This window comes from Tympanuchus pallidicinctus, unplaced genomic scaffold, assembly GCF_026119805.1.
Source record: "Tympanuchus pallidicinctus isolate F22 unplaced genomic scaffold, pur_lepc_1.0 scaffold10, whole genome shotgun sequence".
Taxonomy (NCBI): domain Eukaryota; kingdom Metazoa; phylum Chordata; class Aves; order Galliformes; family Phasianidae; genus Tympanuchus; species Tympanuchus pallidicinctus.
In genome coordinates, this window is record NW_026294619.1 from 1,036,057 (window position 1) to 1,062,451 (window position 26,395).

Genomic DNA, 26,395 nt, shown 5'->3' on the forward strand with positions numbered 1-26,395 from the left:
AGATCTCTGCTGCTCTTGCAAACAGAGATTAGCACACACATTAAAAAGCTGTTCTCACAAGACAACTTCCAAAAAAAATATGATATCACGTTAAATGACATTTAGCATACATTCACCTTTTTTCAGAAAATGTACTTCAGTGATTCTTTCAAAATAACTTCTAAAATTTCAGATTCGAAAGGTAATTGGACTTTACTTGAGAAAATGGACAGAATGATGCAAAGCAATTCAGTCTTTTAAACAGGAATAGTAAAAATAATAGCAAAAGTTACAGTTTAACATCTCATATTACACTCTTCATGTGAAATAAAGTAATTTTTACCCAACAGTCAGCATAATAGCATCTTTTGATTATTTTTACTCTGACTTCAAATACCTTTGGGGAACTTCAAAGTGTAGTTGGAAAGAACATGATTTAGTGCATAAAAAATAAATCAATGTATCTCAATTTTGAGTTACTTACAGTCCATAGGCAGAGTTTACAGCAAGACTGGTAATCTGTTGTGGAGGCTCACCATCCACCCACACCAACTGAATAACAAGATCTGCTTGATATCCAGGAGGCATTCGCACAGGTCGAGTCTTAACACTAAGGAGAGGTGCAAAATAAAAACAAATAAACAGACTGAGCCACGAAAAACAAATACTTCCCCTAAGAAAATATTAATGAAGCAGAATCCATTAATAAGACCACAGAAGTATGCACAACTGCAGCATATTTTGCATACACCTGCACATTGAGACTAGGCTTTCCAATCAGAACATGGATAATTTGGAAGAATTCCAGGCTTTGACTTTAATTTCTGCTGTAGAAATAAATCTGAAAATTTCAACATTCCCTAAATGAGAAACTCTGGAGAAGATGTAAGTGAGGTAAACAATTTAGGTTAATAAAAATGATTTTTGCTTAACAATTTTGCTTTCCTTTTCTTTTTTCCAAACGATTGTATTTTCTTGTACTATACCACAGAATCACAGAATAATTAAGAGTGGAAAAGATGACTAACATCATCTAGTTCAACCGTCTACCCATCAGCCATGCCCACTAAACCATATCCCTTGATGCCACATCCACACGGTTCTCGAAAATCTCCAGAGATGGTGACTCCATCACCTCCCTGTGCAGCCTGTTCCAATTCCTCACCATTCCTGAGAATAAATTTTTCCTAATACCCAACCTGAACCTCACCTGGTGCAATTAGAAGCCAATACCTTTCATCCTATCACTAGCTACCTGAGAGAAGTGGCTGATCCCCACTTTGCTACAAGTTCCTTTCAGGTAGTTACGAAGTGATAAGGTCTCCCCCAAGCCTCCTCTTCTCCAGACTAAGCAATCCAATTTTCTTCAGCCACTCCTCGTAAGACCTGTGTTCCAGACCTGTGTTCCAGACCTGCACTGGCATGAATAATCAACTCAGATGGAAAACCTGAAGGTTTTCTTCTGAAAATCTCAGGGATGACATTTCTGTGTTGTTGGAACTATCTTGTTCTGAAGTACGGCAAGAGAAGGTAGATGCAGCACCTTTTTGTACTGCACGTCATCACTGCATATCCGAAACTTCTGGACTTGACAATTCTATTTATCTGTCTAGTGCAAACAATTCTTATTTTCTTCTTAGGAGTATAATTACCTCATACGTGATCTAGTCTTTCTGAATGACTGCTTCCTACATAAAATCTGATAATCTGTTAATATAAATATTAACACCCTTTCATATTCTGTTACGACAAATTCAGTGACTTGCACAGCACATAGCAAAAGTGTAAGAACTCAATACTCTGTAAGTCTATTTATGTTCTTGTCTGGTAGAATTTACTTGATGATACACTGATAGAAGATACTACGCAAGAACAGCAATTCTTTAGATGCATTAACTATAAATACTGACAGTATATATATTACACATCTCTCATTTATTACAGGGTGGGTAGTATCAAGAGAGGAAGTAGCTGGTCAATACACGCATAGACAGCACAGACAGAAAAATTGCAGTTATTGGCAAATAATTATTTCTGCTCTCTGTGCTTCTCTATATATAGCACTGCTGTAAATAACCTAAGCAACACTGGATTGTAGATGTGAGATCTTTGCTGACTGGTTATGGAGAGTATCTTCTGAACATGACTATGATGTGACTCAGCAAGCTCTCCAAGCATTCTTGGTCCACACACCTAACATGGTAGTTGATCAGACCGGAAAAAAGAAACAAACTTTTATTGGGAATAAAAAAGTAAGCACTCTTCACAAGAGAAATGTTCTTAGCGTCTCATTCAATAACCATGCCCAGCAGATTGTTCTTAGCTCAGCTGAAAGCATCTGATGAGATGGAGGCCTTCGAGGCGAATTTGACTACTAGCAATCTATCATTCTTGTAGAAGAGAAAGCATATAGAAAACCAAAAGAAAACAAAACTATAAAACGATAACATGGCTGAAGTTATTAGCTTGATAATGTGAGCAGCACATTAACAGAAAACATACAAAGCAAATAGTGCTCTAACTCTGATTTTTTTCTGAAATCATGAAGAACAAAGGAGAGTACAGTGCATCTCATGCTTTCACACTTGTCTCCAAGGTGCTGTCATCTTGGCTGTTGGGCCCAGCCATGTCATGCAGTGAGGCTATTGGAGCTGGCTGTGTCTGGTATGGAGAAGCCCCAATGTCACCTCAAATACGTTGGACATAAGGGAATACTTCTTCTCTGAGAGCAGTCAGCTGATGAAATGGGCTGCCCAGGGAGGCAGTGAGTCACCAACCCTGGAGGTGTTCAGGAAACATTTAGATGTTATACTGAGGGACACGGTTTAGTGGGAAATATTGATGATAGGTGGACAGATGGATTAGATGATCTTAGAGGTTTTTTCCAACCTCGGTGATTCTATGATTCTATGATTTCATCTTTTAATCATAACTATGCTAGAACATAAGATTTTCAACAAACCTTCCCTTCCTTAAATCAAATAAGAATCCTTTAAGGAACTCACCGCAACAATCAATTGTATTCTTACTGATTTCAAAAGCACAAAACAGTTTCCCACTGAGATTTACTAAATAACTTATCTGTGCCTCTTCCATTGATTTTAATGGTTCACATAGATGATTAAACATATGTCTGAGATTCATTTGCTAACTGAATGAGAAAGACAAATGTACAGGAGACCAAAAACTATAGTCAATTATGCATGGACAATGCCACAATATTGCTTTTAAATTTTAATGCCATTTTCAGAAGCAAAATTGATGAAAATATCTGCAAACCAGACAATGTTCATTTAAACTGCTTTTGAAGTAATTGAGACATTTAAAATATTTAATAATAATTAAACTGAATTAATAATTAATTCACTAAATGAGAACAATACTTATCAGCTGTGCACTATAATTCTTTTGAAATTATGATTTATGGAGTTTTGTACAGAGTTCCGTTCTGAAACTCTTTAAACCTATATTTTATCTGTGTGAGAATATATTAATTTACTCCAAAAAGTAGCAGTGTGTACTGTAGCAGACAACAGTTCGTCTCCTCCTAAAGTTAAATACATAAAATACACAGTTCTACACAGTGCAACTGTTTCATAACTGTACACTTTTAAGGCTCTTCTGAGAGTATGAACACGGTTTCCTTTCCCTGTGTGTAATAAGATGCACGTCCTTCTTTCACAGATGATGATTTTAGCATTATACTAATTACTCAAGGAACTTTACATATTTTTGTGGACTAAAAAAAAATAATTTCTCAGAAATTCCATTATCTATTCCATAGCACTTGTGTTCCATTAAAAACTGTGGATGCAAGATGAATAATTACTTGTAGATCACACTGGAAAATTAGTTGAACCTTCACTGCAAGGGTTTATCTTCACCATAACTTACTTTCAGCCTGTTAAATTCCTTGATAATTACATTGCTTTAATTCTTTTGTTTGTTCTATATTCTGGTTCGTTTTATTTGTGTCACATAATACGATTAGCATTCTTTTCTTGACAGTTGACAGATCATAAAACAGATCATAAAAACCTGACAGATCATAAAACCTGACAAGAACGCTTACTAGAAAGATGAAGCTTTGAACAATGGCAGACTTACCTAAGACACGGGATACTGTCCTTCATCATTCCTTCACATGCTACAGTGTTGGTACTACCTGAAAGACTCTTTAAAGAAGGAAGCTGGGAAGAGGCATCTGGAAATTGAGGAATTATTTCCGGTTCAGGAGTAATGATATCTTCTACTTCATACTGAAGTCGTACCTCTAGTGACTTAAATAAATAAAAAGCTGTCACAATTTAATAAGAAAGCTAGCTGAAAGTTGTATTATAAATAAAAATCAGAAGCCTTTTTTTTCCTTGAAGATTAAAAAAAAACACGTACCATAATCATTCACAAGTAAAGAATACAGTCATTTGTTTTTTATACAGCCTAACAGTAGAATTGCATAGGAACTTGTCATTTACCCTACACTGATGGAGAAATAATTAAGTATATTCTTCCAGTACTGACTTTGTTCCAAGCTTTTTATTATAAGTGAAAGAATACAGTTTTCCAGAACTTAGTATGAAAAGAGATATTACTCGCTCTCAAGTAAACAATATTTTAGCATAAGAAAGCATCCATCAGAGTCAATGTCATGAAAATTTTCTGCTTATTGTTCATTACCATTTTCCTAAGCCAACTAATTAAAAGAATGATCATCAGCTTCCTCTCCATTGCAACTACAACACCATCTCTAAAGGACAACTTTTAGCCAGTATGCAGAAGTTTAAGTGGGTACTAGTGACCCATGAACTCCATCTGTCCTCATGCAGGGTCAGGAGCACAGAGTTCCATATTCTTTAAATTGTACACGAGTTTGACAGATTCCAGAATGCAAAGTCTAAACCACTTATCTTTCACTTTCTTTCTGCTCAACCATGCTTCCACTCTTTCCACTAATTCAGGAAATCTTAACTGAACGAATTCCAAAACAAATGGGAAACTGTACAGGGAGTTCAAATCTATATAAGTAATCATCTCAAAATATCATAGTAAATATTGGTCAATTCTTTCTACCTCATGAATTATCCAAGGAGAACTTCATGTTGAAAACAATTTAAAAAAAGGTAATTCCCTCAAAGAGATAATGTCTTGGGAATACTAGCTGAACAGTAATCTCAGTGCTGGTTTCTTGAAGTGATCATATGCAATTGAAAATGTATACACTGCAAACTCCTCATTTAATGGTCTCTCATTGAGACATTATCTTCACCAATAGGAAGATGGAAGCAGTAAGTGCTACCATTTCAGCAGTGGTGACAGCAACGTGAAAGACAAGCCATGCACAGCTGTCACACCACAAAATTAAGACCATCTCAATCAGATCAGCCACAGATTACTACGCAGGAGACTGTTCCTGAACGGAAAGTTGGCTTCAATGCACTGGAAATGACAGTGGCAATGTTGAAATATTGCAAAGTTTGTGCCAATTGGGTTCAATGAATGCTCAGAGAGTAACAGAAAGAATGCTATATTCAATTTTTTCAGGATCTATTGAACCTATACAAGACTATAGGTGAGAGTTTCCTGAATTATACCGTTACTGGTGATGAAACATAGCATCATTACTATGAGCACTCATCGTGTGGAGACATGAGAATTCTCCACTGGCAGTCAGTCCACAATAAGTAAAGTGGTGTGTACTGTCTTTTGGGATAGAAAAGGGATGATCCTCCTGAATTTCCTGGAACATGTCCAAACCATCAGCTCTGACTTTCTACGCTGTGACAGTGATTAAGCTGAAGGCTCAAACCTCCAGAGTCAGGCCAGAGAAGAAGAACCCTTTTCTCTTGCAACACAGTAACACCAGGTTCCATAGACTGTGGAGCACATTGGCAATGTGCCTACCCCATCCACTGCATAGTCCAGTTTTGGCATCTTCTGACTTCCATCTGTTTGGGCTGAGGAAAGATGGACTGCACTGGTAACACTTTCCTAGAAATGATGCTATTGTGGCAGCTGTGAAACAGTGGGTCACTTCCACTGGTGCAAATTTTTATGAGTGTGGCATACAGGCTCTTGTTCTTGTCTGATGAAAATGCGTAGCTAATAGTGGTGACCACACTGAAAAAGAGTGTTTTGCACATGAGAATCTGCTCTATCAACTAGTGTTATTGTGCTCTTTGTATCTGTTGTAGTTTTCAAATAAATAAATAGGAGACATTACTTCTGGAGCAATCTACATACATCCTGAGACTGACAAACTCATTTTCAGTATAGACAGAACTATTGAATGTAAAGTCAGGTACATATTCCAACAAACGCTCCTGTACAGTGACACAGACGTTTTTGTCAGGCTAGAATTACAGCCTTTTTAAAGGACATTAAAATACCCTCACTGTAAAAAAATTCTTCCACATATTTATGTGGAACTTCCTATGATCCATTTTTTGGTGTTTCCTCCTTGTCCTATCATTACATCATTCAAAAGAGTCTGCCTCATCTAATTGCTTCCTGCACTGTACGTATTTATAAGCATTGATAAGATTCCCTCTCAGTCTTCGCTTCTCCAGGCTGAAACAACCCAGGTCTCTCAGCCTTTCCTTGTAAGGGAGATGCTCCAGACCCATTTAGATTGCCTTTCTCTTAAGACTTGTCTGCTGTTGAATATTTTAGACGAATGAAAGAATATCTTAGAAGTGTTGTTGAACCAGTCTATTAGAAGTGGTTGTCACTACTGTGCAGAAATGCAAGGTTTAAACTAAAGTTTAACTTGCTGTATGATGAGTAAGTACCAGCTGACTGTAGAGCAGTTAAAAGAACATGAACTGTGTGATTCTATCTGAAATGAAGTGACTGCTCAAGACATGAAGACTGAAAAAGGAGTATGTGAATAGGATTGAAGCTCAAGATATTTAAGAAAATATCAACTACTTAGACATAAATCACTTTGTTTTTCAAATAATGTCCATTTTGAGGGAAGCAAAGTCAATATAAGCCAGAAAAAAAAATTAACTCCTTTTGTTTTATTAAAGCGACTGATAATTTTCAGTCCCCTTTTATTACAAATTTTATGAAAATAAACCGAAGATATGAAATAATTGACCTGAGTAATGTTATATAGGAAAAACATACATCAGTCAGTACCACAAGAGCACTAAGCACAACAGAGATGTACTGTACTGAAGTCCTAGAAGTGAGCTACATCAGACAACCATCCTATGGTACGTTACTATTAAAGTAAAAAACAAGAGAGCTGGATCCCAAAACCTCACTCAGTTTTTATCATCATCTTAAGTACAATCAATATTTCATTCAAAAGGTTTTAAATGGAATACTCCCAAATCTGTGTTTATGCAGCTGTACACTGGCACAGAAGTCAGTTTCATCTTTCACATTTCATAGAGATGGTGTTATTTCATAAACAAGTAAAATTCTGAATGACTTACCGCAATTTCAGTATTTACTTCATGTTTGCTGAATCTATAAACAACCACATACGCAGAAACTCCTGCCACACAGAAAATTCGGCTTTCAGGACACCAGTACATCATTTGAACTGCAAAAGGGTCTTCTTCCACAATCTCAGCTGTTGCTTTTCCTTCCCCTGGCTTCTGTTTTTCAAAGACTTTTGATGTTTTTAATTTGTACAACATCTGCAGTGTAACTGGAATATATTAAAACAAACAGAAAAACCTGATTAACCATAAGCTAATCAGTTATAAAATTCTTCAGTTCCCATGTTCTTTTCAGTGGTAGCACAACAAAGAATTATATAAGGCCTAAGAAGAGAAAAAGATGGGTATTATACAGTACAGATTTTATATTGGTACACTGGTACATCAGTACCAGTAGGATTATGTATTTAATATTTACAAATGGATATTTGTCTGTGAAACACTTTTTATTAGCTTCTGAAGCAGAATGTAAAAGGTGATTATTAGTTGTGCGTCCATAACTAGGCTTACACTCAAGCTCCATTTTCTCAATCACATGTGAAACAAAGATTTATTTTGTCTTGCTATAAAGACTGTATGGAGTTCTAAGTGAAAAAATGCGGAAAATATTCTGGTGGCCTGTCAAGACAAAGTCTTTCTGAAAGGAAGATGCTCTGATTTTCTTGACTAATAAGCATATCTGTATTAACACCTGGCTACAAAAACTTTAATATCTAGAAGCTTTATTCAAGAGTACGTCTGCAATACTGCGAATTTTGGAGATAATAGGAATTAAAATTAACCACACTTTGCTTTATAGACATTGCTCTCTGCTGTGTGTTGTTTTGTTTGCTTGTCTTTTCTTACTACTTTTGCATGAATTTATCACACTAATCAATCACTGTGTAAGATCAGAAAAAGTCATCCAGGCTACTACCTATTAGGGTGTGTATATACATAAAAGTAAAGCTGCTGCATATATTACCGTAACTGTGCTAGATCAACCCAGCTATCCTGGGCAATAAACAATGACAAGATGGAAGAGCCTTCTAGTTATGTAATCAGATAGCAAATACATCAAAATTACATTTTCTGTTTGCTGGTCATGTATACTTCTAGGAATCTTAATATACACGGTATCTCCCCAGGGAAGTGGTTGAGTCACCATGCCTGCATGTGTTTAAAAACCATTTGGATGTGGTGCTCCGGGACATGATTTAGTGGAGGGTTGTTAGAGTTAGGGTAGTATGGTTAGGCTGTGGTTGAACTTGATGATCTTTAAGGTCCTTTTGAACCTGAGAAATTCAATGATTATAAACTTTCACAAATGCAGCAAGTGCTTCTGTAATGAACACATCATTCTACTGAGTTTTGTGGTGGTGGAAAGGCCTCAAGATGCCCTTGATCTCAGTGTCAAATTTAGACTGGCAGTGTGAATTAGGGGCAGACTTCTTGGGTCCACACGTACTAAGACAGGAAGAATTACAGAATCACACGGCACAAGTACAAGGCAAGATTCCATGCCTTACACTTCTATGAATTATTAGGCACCACTGATACATATTTTGTGCAAAGATAAACTTGGAAAACTGCTTCAGTGGCTTAGCATTTGCCTGTCTCCCAAATATCTATATTTTTAGATTAAAATTAAAATATGACTAAAAGCAAAGTACTTTGTTCCTTCAAATAAGAGCAGGATATAATGTTTGACGTGAGTCCTCAAATTAAATTTAAATGTTGTTTCAAAAGCTAAGACATTGTAAAGCTTTGTAATAATTAAAGCTTTATAAATTGTAAGTATTAAGTATGGTACCAGTAATACTGTAAATGTTCTGAAAAGCAGGACTAAGGATGTCAGAAATGCATGGAGGGTTTTGTTACTGTTAAAGAGATCCATGAATATTCTTCCTTATCTAAACTTTTACCTCTATGAACAGCTCCTACTACAGCAGATATATACATGTTAGAGAGTTATGTTTATATCCATTGAGAAGCTTTTCTATTTTTTTCCTTTCCTCATTCTCTTGTCCTCATTAGAATTCTTTTATTTTTGGTAATCATTATAGCTTGAAAATGCTGCATGATGCAAACTCTAGAAAGAAACTCTAAGAAAGATGCATCTTTTTTTTTTTTTTTTTTAAACAAGAAATGGAGTCTCATTTTGTCTTTGATAATCTTGATGAGTGAAAAGATTTGGTATTGGGCAAAAACAGAAATATTTGACAAATTCATGAAATTTATCTTACATTAAAGTATCATAAATGTTCTCCATCTTTGGCTAGAAATGATAATAGCATTAATCATGCCCATTATGTGGTGGGATGACGAGTCAGCAGGCACTTTAAGTATCAGTATAGTCAGTATTATCATCATATCAGACTGTTTATTAGGGTCAAACAAAATCTCTCTATGTCTAGCATTTCAGATAAGAGTTTCTTTCATGCTCACCTCTTCAGGAAATGGGAAGAGACTGTTAACTCATGAAAGAGATGTTTTATCCCGAGAACCCAATATTACTGAAGAGAGAGAATACAAGGCAACTAACTATGCTGCAGCATTTATGAAGCACAGAGATGTTATTTGAAACGAAATACCATAGCTTTCAACAAAACCATGTGTGTATTTTTAATAAATACATTTTAATAATAAGCACCAGATGTATTTTCTATAGGGAAAAATGCTGTTCTCTGATACATTTAATTAAAACTAAAACACATGGAATAACTATTTTCTGATGCTTTTTTCCTGCTAGGATGAATGGAAATGTTCATCCCAATTAATTCCTGGAATTTGAGACTGGACAAGTAAAGATGCAGGTCTTTAACTAAGATGTCTTACTATATTTTAATGCTTTGTTTTTATCTAGCTGTAAAAAAGACTGCATTATATCACTGGGGCTATTTCAGCTTACTGTTTTATATACACAATAGGATTATGCCTATGGAATTATTTAACAGTACTTCATTCTTCCTAGGTTTTGGTACATCAGATCTAAAGTTTTTATCCCTATCCTGGACTTCCACCTCTTCTCTGCTTAAAATATTCCATTAATAGTATTTTTCTCCTAATTTAATCGAAGTTGCTTAATGTCACCGGATCATAATCTAGTTACAGCATTATAGATACTAGTATTCATACTGTAACACATCACGTATTACATGTAAATACATGTGTGTTTATGTGTGACTTTTCAGCATTGTATGAAAGTGAACTTCAAAAACTTACTGGCAGAAGCATCCCAAAACTTTACTGATCCATCTGCATGGCTTAAAAAAAAAAATAAAATTAAATGTGTTAAAACATTATGCATTTAAAGAACATTTTCTGCTTTCACTGAGTGATAAATAGAGTGGAAAAACTGTATTTTGCTTCTGTGTTAAGCTTCTCCATACTTTAATGACAATATATGATGGTGTATCTACTAACAATAAGGAAATATTTTATTATTAATATGATTGATGAATACCTTTTGATAAAATCCCTATAGAGAACTAAGCTGACTACAATTTTTAAGATCACAGCAGCACAAAATTAATTCACTTACTAATGACAAGTTTATGATGAAGAACTTCTGGCCTTGCAGTGCACAAGTATCAAGCACATAAGCCCAAGAACTCTAAAAATGCCACGTATATCCAACTTTTGAAAAGTCAGAGGTCAAGTTCATTCTGCTTAGCACCTAACAGCTGTGTTCTTTTTATTAATGGGAAATAACCTTGAAATATAATTGCAGAAAGGAGACACTTCTGTTTACAATAATTTCTTCTTCTCCTTACTGATACTATTGCACATACCATAAAACAGGTTTTAAGTATCATTGATTACAACAATTTATCAAATATACTGTTATCATCAGCATGCCTGAGACCAGAGAAAAATAGGAGTGTATCATACAAGAAAGCTTAAGAGTTTCTGTTCTACAGGATGTCCCTTTGAAAGTCCATCATGCATTGGTCTTAGGGCTTCTACTGCAATTCGGAGCCTTTTTATGCCTTTTTCTATGGGACTGTCCACCACTTAAAAGTTGAAATAATCCCAGGGCAACACATCTCCACTAATGATATGGTATTAAAATGACTTCCTAAATCATCCAAAGATACAAAATCCCCAGAAGGCCCAAGGACAACAGACATAGAAAAACAGCTGGATCCCTTTTCATGGCCTTCAAACAAATAAATGGATTGCAATGAATTCCCTTTTTCAAAGATTCCACCTTCACAAGCTGATTTCACAAGTAGACTTGCCATCTAACACCGGGGCCTCAATCAGTAATTCTTAACAGCAGTACACCCTTGAACCCAAGGCTCTATTTTCTACAGTAAATGGGAATTTCTGTGGTGATTTTACACCCAAAACAAAAGCTACATACCTCAACACAAGAGGTTAGGACACACATACCATGTGAAGAATCAACACTTGCCCACAGACAACCCACAATTAAAAGTTCCAGACACTAACATTTTAAAAGAACAAATCCTCAGTTTCATTCTCACCCTGTAATAATGATTTCAGGATATGTCTGAGCTCCAAGATTCCATGCTCCACCACTGATAGGCCACTCCTAAATGAACAACAAGTGCATAAAGATCAAAGCTAATCCTGATGAATTTTGCTTGGTTAATTTTTAGACTTAAGAGCAGACAATGTCTTCTTCCAAAAAGCAATACATCTAAAAAAAGAAGTGAAAATATAGTGTACCATTCAAGGCTTTTAAAGCTTATTAGCATTTTACAAATTAATTCTTTAAGGATTTTTTTGTTTTTGTTTTTTGTTGTTTTTTTAATTTACTTTAACAACTAAAGTTCTATCTTTTTTAATGATTATTACATAGCTAACACTGCAAACATTCAAAACAGGAAGTAGAGGAAGGAGTAGTAAACACTTTTGCTACTGTTTTCACATTGGAGCTTCTATAGGATGCTGATTAGAACTGAGATTCCATTCTGAGGATGGAGACTACTGAAGAAGCTGGCCCAGAAAAGTGGGAAACAAGAAACTGAGCATCATGCTAGGGGATATGAAATAAGGGAATGCAACTTTCACAGATTGTATGAAATCATCATCTTTTCCTTGCCTTTTATTTATTAGTGGAAAGACTCTCATTCTTTTCCTTGGTCTATGCTGGTTGAAAAAAATGGTGGTCTGTGCCTAAAGCTTGCTGAGAACAGGTACAGAGTGAGTAAAGATTTGTACAGTGTATGAGAGGACAGAAAAATCTAGGAGAAAACTGGTTCTGAGAATGCACAGAGAGGATGCATGTGAGTACAGAAAGGAGTGAGTGGGAATGGCTATCTATATTCTGCATGTTTATCATGTGCATGCACAAATAAAGCAAGTTGTATTGAGAATTTATAAGGAGTACAGATAGATACGCAGTGAAATTTTTAGACAACTATGTATGCAAATTTAGGATAAATAAGCAGACAAATTCTAGTAAGAGAAAAAAACATTTTCTGAAGTACTTGGCTGAATTAAGATCTCAAAGAAGTATATAAGGCCCAGATTTTCAGTTCAAGGAAAACAAGGCAGCTCTAAGGAAAACTATTATTTAAATATAAAAAGAAAACTGATGCCCAATTTGCTCACTCAACATTTTTTCTTATTTATTTATTGTGATGGATTAGTTTTAAGCAAAACATAAACTAAATTAATACTTGAAATGTATAAAGTAAATCAATTCCCTATTTTCATTTCTGCAGCTTGCGTTATTTCTAAAACCCTTACATTAAGACTACAGTAGCTCAATAGAATAACCAATATCTTTATTTAATGGAATGCTGTCAACCTTCAAATTCCACCAAAGATCTTCTGCTTTGCATTATAATCATTTTATACACTACTTCTGTCTTCGGTACAGATAACATTTTCAGACAAATTCAAATTTTACATTGATGACATTCTTTTAAGTCAGTCTGATCTCACATAATTCCAGCAGCCTAATGATGAATTTCTGCATAATGGCGGCTTAATGCTTATGGTTCAGTGATGGTAGATATTACTGAAAGATGAATATCAAGCCATAAGAAATCACAGAAGGAAAGCTGCATCTAACCTGCAGGCTGGACTAACTTGAAATTGGTTATTAAAGAAGTAAAATGAAAAGAATTTGGTAAGATATTTCAAAGACACGGGTAGTACATGTGTTTTCTTTCTCGAAAAATACTGGTTTTGTTTACCTTATTGCTGTATCCTTGCTTTTTATGTTTTGCTCCTACAGAATAGAGTACAGGAATCAAATCTGGAGGACAGTCGGCAAAATATTCTGTGCAGGTGACAGGTGACTCATGAATGTCAATAGGATATGGATTTTCAAAGATTGGAAAACTAGTCAAGGAAGACAATTTATTAGAAGCAGGGTGACACACTGAGCCATGTAAGAACATATTCATATTAGAAAGTATATAACACAATCTAAGTAGAATAATTACCCATAAAGTACATTTTTCATTATTTTTTAAAACATACATATTGTTTTTAATGTCAGTAGAAACTTCTAATTTCAACGATGTACAAATTCCTGTGCTGTGACAATAATCCGTTTTTTTTTATAAATTTTTTCAGCATCTCATAATCTCATTTATGAGATACAGAAATCATATATTTTCTAGAAGCTTCAGGTTCACTCATATGATATATACCGTGACCCAAGAATTAACTATTCAACTGCAGATTTTATATTTAACAGTTCTGTTCATTGTGTTGATCTACTACTGATTCTACAGCGAACAACTGCATTAACAGATGAAGTCGATTTCAGTTTTCTTCCCACTTTCATCAGTTTGGACTATCTGAAAAGAAATAAGGCCTCATTTCTGGCAGATTACACAATGTTATTCACAATTCAAAAATGCAAGAGATTTGGTTCTCATTTCACTTGCATCCATTTTATACTGCTGAGATGATAGGAATTACTCTTGAAAGTGAATGAGGTCAGAACATGATTTACGGAAAAATGTTTCAAATCTTCACAGAACAATTCTGTTCTTAATTATACCAGTGTGAATGTGGATGCACTTTTTGACACAGAACAAAACAAATAAGAATCACATCCTGCATTATATGATATATAAGAATACTGATTTTGATGTAAAAGTATCATTTAAAACAACAAATGGATCATGAAGGAATCCCATAGATCCACATAAATCAGTGCTGTTATTTACTGAGATACTTGAGTAAATACATAAGTGATAGTCCTGGTGGAGTCCAGTGAAGTTAGACATGCATACAGGCGCTAGCTGAGTGTAATTTCTAACATGAAAATTCAGGTTGTAATTCAGCAATTGTCCATGAATCACTTAACTTTGATGCTGTGTTTGAGGGCTATACTGAAGGGACTGTAGATTTAGATTTATTCCCAAACTCAAAAGCAAGCTTCTATTGATCAGCTTTTGATCCTAGCTTTTAAGGTGGAAGTAAGCATATAGACTGAGTGGTTTTGTGCAGTAAAATGACATTCCATTATATCATTCGGATTTTTTTTTAATCATCAAATTCTAAAGTTAAGAAGAATCCATAACTTCACATAAGATTTTATACTTACTTGCTTTGTGTCAGGTCAACAACAATGAGATCTTTTTCCAAAAGCACAACTACAGCATAAGGTTCTTGAAATTCTGTAAGAGAGGAATCAGGTATAAAAAACAACAAATTCTTCCACTAGTCACTTTAAGCATGCTAGTCACATTTATGTTCTCTAAATATTTACAGTATATTAAACAAAATCTAGAAAGCATTTGATTAGGGGCAAATAGGAAATAAGAAAAGAAATGACTTTCAGGCAGAACTGCTGATTAACATACATGACAGAAACAGTACTGGCATTGTATGGAAACTGTTGAATCACAGCCTGAACCACTGATTGATCACCTGGGGAAAAGACTGGCTCAGCCCTGGGAGCACAGGTGAAGGCAATTCAGCTGTGTGACCAGAAGGGGTGAAGCCTGGCTGCACCTCTCTTAGACCCCATTTAAGGGCTAACTGCCACAGGGGAAGGATCTCTGGTTGGAAATCCTTCCTTGGTGGAGCTTATCCCTGGGAACCTGGGTTTGTCTGATACAGGTTCTTTCACAGCACCTCTCTATTGTGCTAGTCCTTAAGTCATTGCACCCTTGCTGTAATGCCTTTTCTATTGTATTGATCTGTCCAATTGCTAAAGGCATAATGTAGTATTCCAGCATGATGGAACACTGAAAGTAACAGAATGTGAGGAGGTTGTGTGTATTATGGCGTTGTTGAATCCAATTGTTACTCAGACAATGACCTTTTTGCTGCCCAGCATTAATACTTTTTCCATTCAAAACTATTCCTTAAAAACAGACTGTAGACAGCTAGTCCAGTCCACTTGATATACAGTGTGTTTGTTTCCAAAGCAATCTGAAAGGAAGATTACAAGAAGTCTTCTCTATATCTTCATTTTAACAGTAACAAGGAGAATTAAAGAAACAGCATGATAGGAGTACTCTGATGACAGCACAAGTGCTTCACATAATACAGTTGTGCTGCAGACACAGTGAGAGTGAAATACCTAAATTGAACTCTGCACAGAAAGAACTGCAAATTAACTTTGATTACTGAAAATTACTTTTATTGCATGACATTAAAACAAATAGTTGTTTTTTTAATACATATTTGATTTATCATTGTATAAAAGACTTACTTTACTCTTCTGATTGAGGGCTTAAAAAGAGAAACTTAGCTTCTTTTTTACTTGCAGCTTTCTTAATTTCACTTTCCAGAATTTTCTGTGACTTCAGCATTTGGCAGTCTCACAATATGTAGCGAAACACTTTAAGATACATAAGCACTTATGTTTGATTAAGAATAATAGTATTTCACACTAGCCCATGTTTCAAATGCGTATCTTGAAATTTATGCATTTTTTGTTTCCCACTAATTACTTGTCTTTTTTATGTTCAGAATCCAAAACAAGTTTCAGTTACTTTCAGCAATAGGGGATTTTTGAGATGGAGACGACTGTAAGAATGGAAGTTCCCGGACAGGAATTCAGATATTAGAGAAGTTCAGTTCATTTATACTTTGTATAATTCTATTTTGCTTAATGAACTCACCATTTGGATACGGGGTTTCACAAAGAGTTAAAAAATCAACTATAGGATGATCCATTTCAAGAACTGTAATTGCTTTCCCATGCATAATCGTTAGACTTGGTCTTCGACAAGCCTTATCATATGACAACCCACCGGAAAATATCACAAATGGTTCACTGTATTAAATATAAAAACATGGTAATCATAAGTTTACGTAACAAGTTTACATTAGAGGTGTAATGTCTTAACAGCTTTAATATCTTAAATAGCTTTGCAAAAAAAGACAAAGGAAAGATTCAGAGTGTATTAATTCACGAATGTAACACTGAAACATACCTGTTTTTACAGGTTTTGTACTCCACTTTAAGAATTGGTTTACAGGATTCAGGTTTTTTTCCGTCTCTTTGAATTTTTCCTAAGGAAAAAGAGGATGGAAACTGTATTAAAACATCAGGATAATAGAACTAATCAAACTTTCAAACTAAAATACACACCTTGAAGCAGTTACATAATCAGAAAGAGTGGAATTTTAAAGCTACGTGAAATGGCAAGTATTAATGCCTATTTCCCTAAAATATGCGTGTTTACATTTATTATAGCTTTAAGTTTTTACTGCTATGTATGTCTGAAGGATTACAGATAACAATTCAAAAATATGAAAATAATTACACTCAGCTAATAATTATTGAATTTCACTGACAGTACACCTTTTCCTGATCAAGGATGAGCATAAAAAGCTTATTTTTTTTCCCAATACAGTTAGTTGAAAAAGAAAATTAAATAAAAAATACATTTTAAAATCATGGGTTCTTTGTTCTGGCTTAGAGAAAAGTCACTTGTAAACAATAACAAAAATCCAAAACAATTTTGTTTTTCTTACTTTGGAAAGTCCCTGCCTTTTTTTTTTTTTTTTCAACAATAAAGACACCAGTAAACAATGAGATATTGCACTACTTTACTGTACATTTTTACTATCAAAATTACCATGTGGGATTGTGGTCTGGAAAGGTCTGTTAGGACTTTTCAGGTTCCATAAGGTCAGGCTTCCATCAGAGTGACTGCACATAAACTGTTTCCCTTCATGGTGCCAAGCAACAGAATGAATAGCCTATGGAAATGAATGAACAACTTGAGAGTGAAAAGCAATACACTGTTTACACTAATGAAATTTTAATATGTGACTTTGAATTATATTTATCTAATTGTATTTCAACAGTTGGATGAATTTTGTTTGTCTAGAGTCTGTTAACTGCACTTTTTAGTAACCAATAGCTATAATCTACACTAATTCACAAAACAATCCGTTATAAATGCTAACAGGGTACAAGAACGGGAGAAACTCTACTGAATCAGATCAAAATTGAAGAAACAGGATAATAAGTAAAAGGTATACAAACAAGGAATATGCAACACAATAAATATTTCTGATTGTTCCTTTGAAGTATTTTATTTCCCAAATGTATGGGAATGCTATGCAATGGGGTTTACTGATAGCATACAACAGATGCAAGCTTTCTAAGAAGATGTATTAGAAAAAGTAGAAATAGTTATCAGTTGTTGAATCTTTTTACCACCACATACCAGGGTTTCAGAGAAAGAACCTTGAAACCTCTTATGCATCACATAAAAACAAAATGACAGAGAGGGGTTGTTTTGTTCATAAAGGAATGATATAAGATTATTTTGGAAAACCTAAGTGCGTCAGAGAAGGGGAATATCACACTCCTGTGTACACAATGCAAATAGAATATATTGAATTTTACATATAGCAAAGGGGAACGCTTCAAAAATTAATCAGATGTTCTTGGTGTTTCATGAATAATTAGGGGAACTGATGGGCACAAGATATCAGAAGTTAAAAAAGGGATTAGACACTTAAAATGAGTAACGGTAACATTCACAATTGTATCTAACAAGCTAAAAAGCAGGGCTAGTAACTAGCAGGAAAAAACTGTACCAAGCTGCTGGTTAAACTATCTCAGCTGTTATGTGCCACCTGCCAACATAAGTCTCCTGTTAAGTGGAGCTGAGAAGAAATGCTTCTCAGCAGTCACAGAGAGTTGTTACAACACAGCTCAAACTCACCTGATAGATTGCTCCACAAAGGTAAAGAAATACTTAGGATTTGTTTTGGAGGTCTCAAATGGGAGTCACGACTAACACTAAATGGTAGGGCATTAAACAAGTCCCTAATTTTCTCTCTGCAAGAATATGTCTAGTGTTCTGATCTACTTCTTTAGCAACCTCAAAAAAACTGAGCTGTTATTTCATTAGAACAAGAGTTTATCGCAGTAGACGACTCATATGAATGTTCACACAGCATATACACATAACATATCACTCCAGACTGGGTATGTCTCTCCTGTAGTATCAACAGCGGCTGCATATACACTCCATCTTCTCTTATATTCAGCATGTACTAAATCTAGGCATACTCAACACTGTTGCAGTTGTCTCCCAAGTACAGAATTCCTCCACTGAGAAGAAATGACGGATATTCAAGGACCACTTTTAACCATAGTCTGAACAAGCACCATACTCATCCTATCACTTAAACCTTTAGAATCCTTTGTATTAGCAGTACTGCAGGACCATTGCATCAGATTTGATGTTTCCATAATGGTACAGTGTTTGAGAAAGGTGGGAAGGGAGATGTCATTTGGGAAATGTCTCTGAGAACTCTGCAGCTTTGTTCTGGAGACATGTCATAATGAGATATAATATCTATGCTACAGAAGGCTCTGAATATGCTTTGACACAGCCAGTCAAACTTTTGAAGTCTGCATAAGAAGATGGTTGTTTTTTCTGAGAGTTGCCAACTATCAGTAATAATTTGTGGGTATTTTGAAGCATCTGCCTTGCTTGTGTACTCTCTTTCATATTGATCTATGGAGAAAAAAAAAAAACAACAACTTTTGACAGAATAAAGAAAATGGTTTGCAAGCATCTGAATAGCTCATACTCAATAGATATGATTACTACTGGGAAGATGACAATCATAATTACACCAAGAAACAAACTTGCGCTTGACAACTCAAAGAGCGGGCACAAGAGTCTAAGCAGCAGCTCCACTTTGGCATTAGGTGTTTCACAAGTGAAAACATCTTAGTCTCTTGAGATTTGACATAGTAGAGAAGGGCACACTGCATAAGGAGCTGATGAGCCGAGACAACTTCTGGCTTATCTCAGCTGTGCTAAAAGAGAGATAAGACTAATTTTATCTCTAGTGAGTAGAACATAAGTAGCAGAGAGAAGCTTTAAAGGGAAGATGCAAGGCTTACAAAAACACCTAGTAGAGAAGTTCACAATAATGCAATACGGCCTTTCCTACCCTTGGTGAGAACCTCCCTCATATGAAATAAGCAGACGTTTTATGTATGAAAGGTTTCCAGCCTTCTTGATATGAAGTATGGCATAACTAAGATACAGTAGAAAACACAATTATGAATGCTTCAATTACAGGTTTGTGAACCAGGGACAGGGTCCTCATGTCCCCAGTTACAGGCTGTTGTGTTGTCTAAGTCAGCCGTGTCCATGACATCAATCTGGATGGAAGGAAAATGAAAGGATATATTTCTTCAAGTACTGGACAGATCTTGATAATATAGTAAGCAACTCATCTCCCAGTCATAAGATTATCCATGCTCTGAGGAGATACCTGCAACATGACACATATCCAAATCTGCAAGACTCGTGTGATATGAAGCATCATACTTGTGTTAAGAATACAGTGTAGCTTAGAAAGGATAGGTAAGATTTCACAATGATGTGCTACGGGACACTAAGAATCATTATCTCTTTTTAATGCTTTTGGTAACCAACTGTTCAAGCATGTAAAGAAAGGAAACTTGTTCAATCTGAGCTGAGTGTCCACTACTTCTAAAGACACAAATTTAAAAATAGCACTCAATATAATGAAAAAAAATGAAAGAGACATTTAGAGAATGCTTCTCACTGATAATGACATGGAAGCATTTCTTATGGCCATACAAAACAAGGCATCTTCAATGTCATGAGATAAGAAATTATTCTCCACTCTAAGAACTGACTGACTGCAGAAGTAGTTCTCATCTTGAACTTAGAAAAAAGGAGTATTTAGATTTGTGGATGCATAATCAGTTACCAGCCTACTTTCTACTTCAGTATCAAAAATATCTGCTATTAAATTCTTGTCCCTATGCTATACAGCAAGTGATTTTACTTGATCTGAATAACGAAGAGCCTGCTTCTCAGCAGGTCTATGGAGACAGAAATCCAACATGATTGAGGATCCCGTGAAAGGGTATCAGGATGGAGTTTTGAGGGTGTGTACTTCTATTTTGGGTGACATGACCAAGCTGGATATCTACCTGAGAAAGAACTGGCCTTGGTGATGAAAATTCAGGTGCATCAAAGACAACAAAAAAATCTATTTCACACTATAAGTACAAAGGGGCTCATAATGGAGAAGTCAGTTTCCAGGAGAATTTCTGGTATTAAACTGAAGTAGTTGTTCCATTGATTAATCAAATAAAGAAAGTGCTATCTGACTATCCTCAGCAACGCTGGAAGAACATATGGTGACTTAGATCAGACTCACTGTTCATTCATTATGGTGACTATATTAGCTTCAAACTTGCTAAAGAAAGTAGGGGGCCTGCTCCAAAAGTAATGCATCCCATTTTATTGTGTTGGCCCACAATGTCAGAGGCATACGTTGCTGGTATGACAGTGGAGGTTGAACCTTTCTGCCAATTCTCCATTCAATTTTGTTGCCATGCAACAGATGGCAACAGATGACAAAATGGTGTCTGACAGGAAGTGCATATGGAGCAAAGGTGTGTAGCTGAATTCTTCCATGCACAAAAAAAAAAAAGACAAAAGAACCTGCTGACACCAAACAGTGAATGCAAGCACCAAGAATTTGTGTGTGTTTCAGGAGGGGCAATATGAAAGACAAGCCATGTTCTGGACAGTCATGTACAGCTGTCACATCACAAAACGAAGTACATCTCAATCAGTTCAGCCACATGAATTGGCAGGTTATGACCAGGGGACTGTGTACAGAGCAGAATATCGGCTTCAATGCACTGGAAACTATGGTGGCAACACTGTAATACTGCAAAATGTGTGGCAGGTGGGTCCAATATGAATTCTCACACAGGAACAGAAAGAACGCTGTACTCAAGTTTATCAGGACCTACAGAACCAACATGAGGTTGCAGGTGACAGTTTCCTCGATTGCATCATTACTGGCTGTAATGGCTTGGTTCCATGACAGCATCTGAAGGGACCCATGGACCCATGGGCTGGGAAAGGGGGAAAGGGAAAAAAGGTAGGAAGATGGGCATAGATGAGAGAAACAGTGGCAAAGAGCTAAGGGAAAAAACTTGATTCACTAAATATAATAGCAGAATGTGAGATAGTACAATACAGTATGATTGGAATTGAAGCCAATAAAGCAAACAAAATGGGAGAGAGAGAGTTTCTAAAGGTTAAGTCCTTACTCTAATGCTGTAGGTCAGATGGTGGGAGCAGTCTTGTGACTCTCAGTCAGGTTTATCATTCCCTCTGAACAGAAAATAGAAATGGAACAGTGAAGTCTTCTGGGAGTTGCAGTTCATTCTTCTCTTCTGAGACCAGGAAACGGAATAGCGACAATCCATGGAACTGCAGCATTAACTCTCTAACTTCCAGAACAATACATGGTGTTATGTTTTGGAATACCTATAACAAGCCACAAAACCATGACACTGGTGACAAGGCATAGTGTCACCACTATGAGGTGGAGTCAAAATGGCACTCCATGGAGTGACGACATGAGAATTCCTTGCTGAAGATAAAGCTCAAGACGCAGCTCCTAGTAAGTAAAGTGACATGCGCTGTCTTTTGGGATAGGAAAGGGGTGATCCTCCTGAATTTCCTGGAACATGTCCAAACGATCAGCTCTGACAAATATCTATGATAAATCTTATGTTTGCAATCCTACGTTATGGTGCCAAATACTAGCTGGCACATGCTGAACTAATAATTTATGACTTATAAAACCTTTATAAATCAGTATTGTAACATAAACCTTTTCTAGAGATTTCCTACAGGAATCGTAGCAGATCTGGAATATTTTCAATCTGGAGCAAGTCTGGAAGAAAGCACAAGTTGCAAGTTCACACATCCCTGTAAAGACGGCAAAAGAATCTTTCAAATATATCAGCAGACAATGGAAAGCCATTGAAAGTTGCACAGAGTGGAACAATGACACAGCAAGTAACCACTGAGGAGGGAAGCATGTGACTTACAAAATGAGAAAAAAATAATTCCTGAGAACAGTTCTGAAAAATGTGAAACAATTAAACTGTAAGAAATTTTCAGCACTCAATAACTCTGACTTAGCAAGCTATTAAAAAGAAAGGAAGCAGGATTGTAACGGCCCTATTTTATGTTCTCTCTTCTTGAGCACAAGAGAGGACAGTGTACGAACACGCACCCTACCTTATGAGGAGACCTGTGAAAAGGTTTATCCAGTCTCAAGGAATAGAACGCTGTATTTTCCCAAGTGTATACACAGATAGACTGTCAGTTATACTGGGATATATCTTGAGGCTTAAATGCTGTCCTGTTTAAACTCATAATTACCCTGTCAGTAGAACATTTGCTGTGTGCAGGATCAGAATTTTAACTCTGAAGTTCAGTTTTAATGCAGTTTTCATGAATGTGTACACACCTTCCATCTAATAAGGCAGTAAGAGAAACAATCAAAAATAGGAATATATATATATTTTTAAACACTTTTTATTATTACAGTAACTGTACCCATGTTTGATATAATATGCTTTCAAACAGCAAGAGTTGATATTCTGATTAAAGTGAGAATACAATTCTGAAATTTTTTTGTGTAGATTTTGACTACTGGATAATACAGAAAGCCCTACAAAGTAATTTGACTTTCATTCTAGTTGATGTTCTAGTAATATTCAGTATCAGTAATAACATTTCTTATGTAGCTATATTGCAGGTCAGCTCATTACTACATTCTGTTCAATTAGGGAATGAAGAAGCAAATGAATCTGTTAGAATTAAGGGAAAGTGACTCCGTGTTGTATTATACTCAAAAGAGGCTAATGTAGTACAGCCAGAGAACTCAAGTTTTGATTTGTATTGCCCAAAAACAGAGCACAAACAGTATTTCGAGAACACACAGTGTTTTAAGACAAAATTCCATCTGTTTGGTAAGAAATATAACTGCTGAATAACAGTATTTATGAATTAATGGAAATTGCTTACCTCATCATAATAAGCTCTCAAATCAGCTCTTTTAGATCGTAAGTCCCAGAATACTACAGTCCCATTTTCATAGCCTATCAATAGCTGGAGGAGGGAAACAGACCCAATTACAGTTTCATACTCAAATATACATATAGTTATTAAAGAACTTCATGGTTTTAAGGCATATTTCAAAAAAGTAAACAATATAAAAAATGCCAAACTGATGCACAAGACTGTAGATTATAATATACACAATACCCTGCATTCAAATTATCTTTTACTATAATTTACTTCTGATGACATACAATTCCAGTCCTGATACAATGTGCTTCATAGATCATTTTTTATGCAAGGTTATACATGCGGACTGTCTTCACAATTTTTTGTCTGTTGAGAAAATACTAATATAGCATGTTTCTCTCAGTGGCTCTCTTCCTTCCCTAGACAACAACTGTTGGAGGGACAACAATTTGACACCTAAGAGTTTTCTTAAATTACATCAAACCAAAGAGTAGCCAGATTAAACTCTCTCTCATCTAGATATATTCCTTTAATTTGTGCTTTCTATTTCTTTTAAACATTTTGAAGAAATCCTGTTGCAGAAAATAAATTGCTTACTTCTCTAGAAATTGAAAGCAAGTTAACCTGTTTGCAATTTTTTACTTATAGAATTAGAACATCATACAATCATGCATACCTGAGAAATACCAGTCAGATTAAGCAAAATATAATAGGGAATATGATAGAGAAGAAAGGCAACGCTTAGGAAATAAGTAAGAATGAACACAATGCTTTCTCCTTGTTTCTACTAAAAATAACTAAATTTTGTATCAGCTGCTGTACTGAGTACTTTTAATTTGAATTTAGTTCATTCTAAATCTTATATAATGCGTGAAGCCTGGCGTGCTTAGAAGTCCTGCAAACTGTTTCCCATGGAGCTTGTCTTCCTAAGAATCAGTTCTGAAGAATGAGAATGAGCATACTGGAAGACACACATTTTGATTATGGACTATTCATGTACATGGGGCAGTGATATCTGCAATTGTTTTTTGTCCTAAAATACATGGATGATCGCAGAAAGCAAACAAAAATTCAAGAATTTTTCGTATCAAGAATTTGAGGGAAAGAATGACAAGATGACAAGACTATCTCTTAGTCTGTGAAACTTCACTAAAATCGCTGCTGTTACTGACTATAGCTTGTGTAAGTCATAAAAGTTGAACTGCTGGACTGCAAAACAAAACTCTTTTTTTCCAAATTAAGCCTCTTTAATACATCAATACCGCAGTATACAGAGTCTGGGAATACTCTAAATTCTACTGGATATAATTCTCTGTGTTGTCAGAATATTTTTTGCATGGAGATCCATTTCGTGTTCTCGGAATGACTTACAGTTAAATACATATAATGCCTGAATAGGAAAAATACCTGATTATTTAGGAATTTTGTTCCCTAACAAAACACAAATTGTCTTGGAGAAATCTCACAATATTTATTATTTTTGCCCTGGACAGGTCCATCTGGGATTCTGTAGCAGAGTAAACGAGAAAAGACATCAGTGTTCAGAAATCATATAGCAAACTGGATAGTACTGGTGTCAGGTTGCCATATGGTAATCTGACACAGAGGACTGCCAACAGGAAAATGAACAAAGGGCCTTACTGCAAATTCTTTCACTGCCAGTGTAGTGGTTCTAAACAGAGACAATTGTATATTCAGGACTTAGTGATTCGCAGAACAGCCTAACTATGCACAGGCCTGTACTGAGATACGCTCTGCTGCACATATTCCTTGACTACAAGACAAACTTAGCAGGGTAATGGTAAAGGAGAAGCCTGTAGGCAGCTCCCTCTTGGTAAGAGTAAACACAGTACCCATGCGCCCTTGTCTTAATCTAAATGTAAAGCAGTATCTTCTATGAGCAACCTTTTGCTTGACAGTAGAAAGAATAAACTTTTTGAGTAAGCAAATCTTTTAAGAGCTCTAAAGAGATGGAAATGCCGATGAACCTCTTCACAGATGATGTGTGTCAGCAGAGTGTGCTGTGTCCATTTCATGTTGTACTATTTGGGGTTTCCAGCATTTTAGGTACATAAGATTATCTGTCTTTTTTCCTTTTTGTATTTTTTGTATTCTTTGTATATATCATGCAGATTCTGAGTGCTTTTCTTACTATCTTCACTACTGCATTACAGCTGGGTACCAAACCAGTTGAGTTTGGTTTGGGTCTACCAGTATTCTTTCTCAGATTTATACAATTAGAACAGGAAAGGAATAGAAAAGCATTTAGTATGTGACCTTGTTTCATAATAAGCATTCCCCATCCCCAGTGAAGCAGGCTTGCTTCTTGATTTTTATCACTCTCTTTTGCAAAGACATTGTGCTCCAGGTAATTACTAAAAGGTAAAGTATCACCTATCAGATGCAGCTTCCCATGTGATCTATCACTAAAATGTCGATGCACAACAGCACTAAAGAACTGCAAGATAGAAAGCATTGAGCTTCACGGGAAGCTGAAAGATGCACAGAACTGCTGCATAGCTGCAATCTCTATCTATCTTCTATTCTCAGATGGTAGCTCTGCTGCTTGACTAATAATAGTGCGGTGTGACAATAAAGTCAGAATTCCAACAGGGTGAATATGATTAGTCTCATACTCTGTGTATTTATGATACTCTAAACTGTCTGAATCAG

The 26,395-nt window shown here is 35.7% G+C and overlaps 1 protein-coding gene across 11 annotated transcripts in view; it reads right to left on the bottom strand.

Moving 5' to 3' along the window:
* STXBP5L (syntaxin binding protein 5L) overlaps positions 1-26,395 on the bottom strand; it is a 177,215-nt gene that overhangs the window by 52,524 nt on the left and 98,296 nt on the right. For all 11 annotated transcript variants that reach the window (XM_052665999.1, XM_052666011.1, XM_052666006.1 and 8 more), the window contains exons 7-17: positions 23,720-23,803; positions 17,444-17,567; positions 16,796-16,874; positions 16,481-16,635; positions 14,953-15,025; positions 13,586-13,733; positions 11,903-11,970; positions 10,635-10,675; positions 7,422-7,639; positions 4,087-4,259; positions 464-589 (exon numbers count right to left, since the gene is read on the bottom strand). In XM_052665999.1, coding sequence (XP_052521959.1) covers positions 464-589; positions 4,087-4,259; positions 7,422-7,639; positions 10,635-10,675; positions 11,903-11,970; positions 13,586-13,733; positions 14,953-15,025; positions 16,481-16,635; positions 16,796-16,874; positions 17,444-17,567; positions 23,720-23,803 — 1,289 coding nt within the window. The remainder of the gene's footprint in view (positions 1-463; positions 590-4,086; positions 4,260-7,421; positions 7,640-10,634; positions 10,676-11,902; positions 11,971-13,585; positions 13,734-14,952; positions 15,026-16,480; positions 16,636-16,795; positions 16,875-17,443; positions 17,568-23,719; positions 23,804-26,395) is intronic.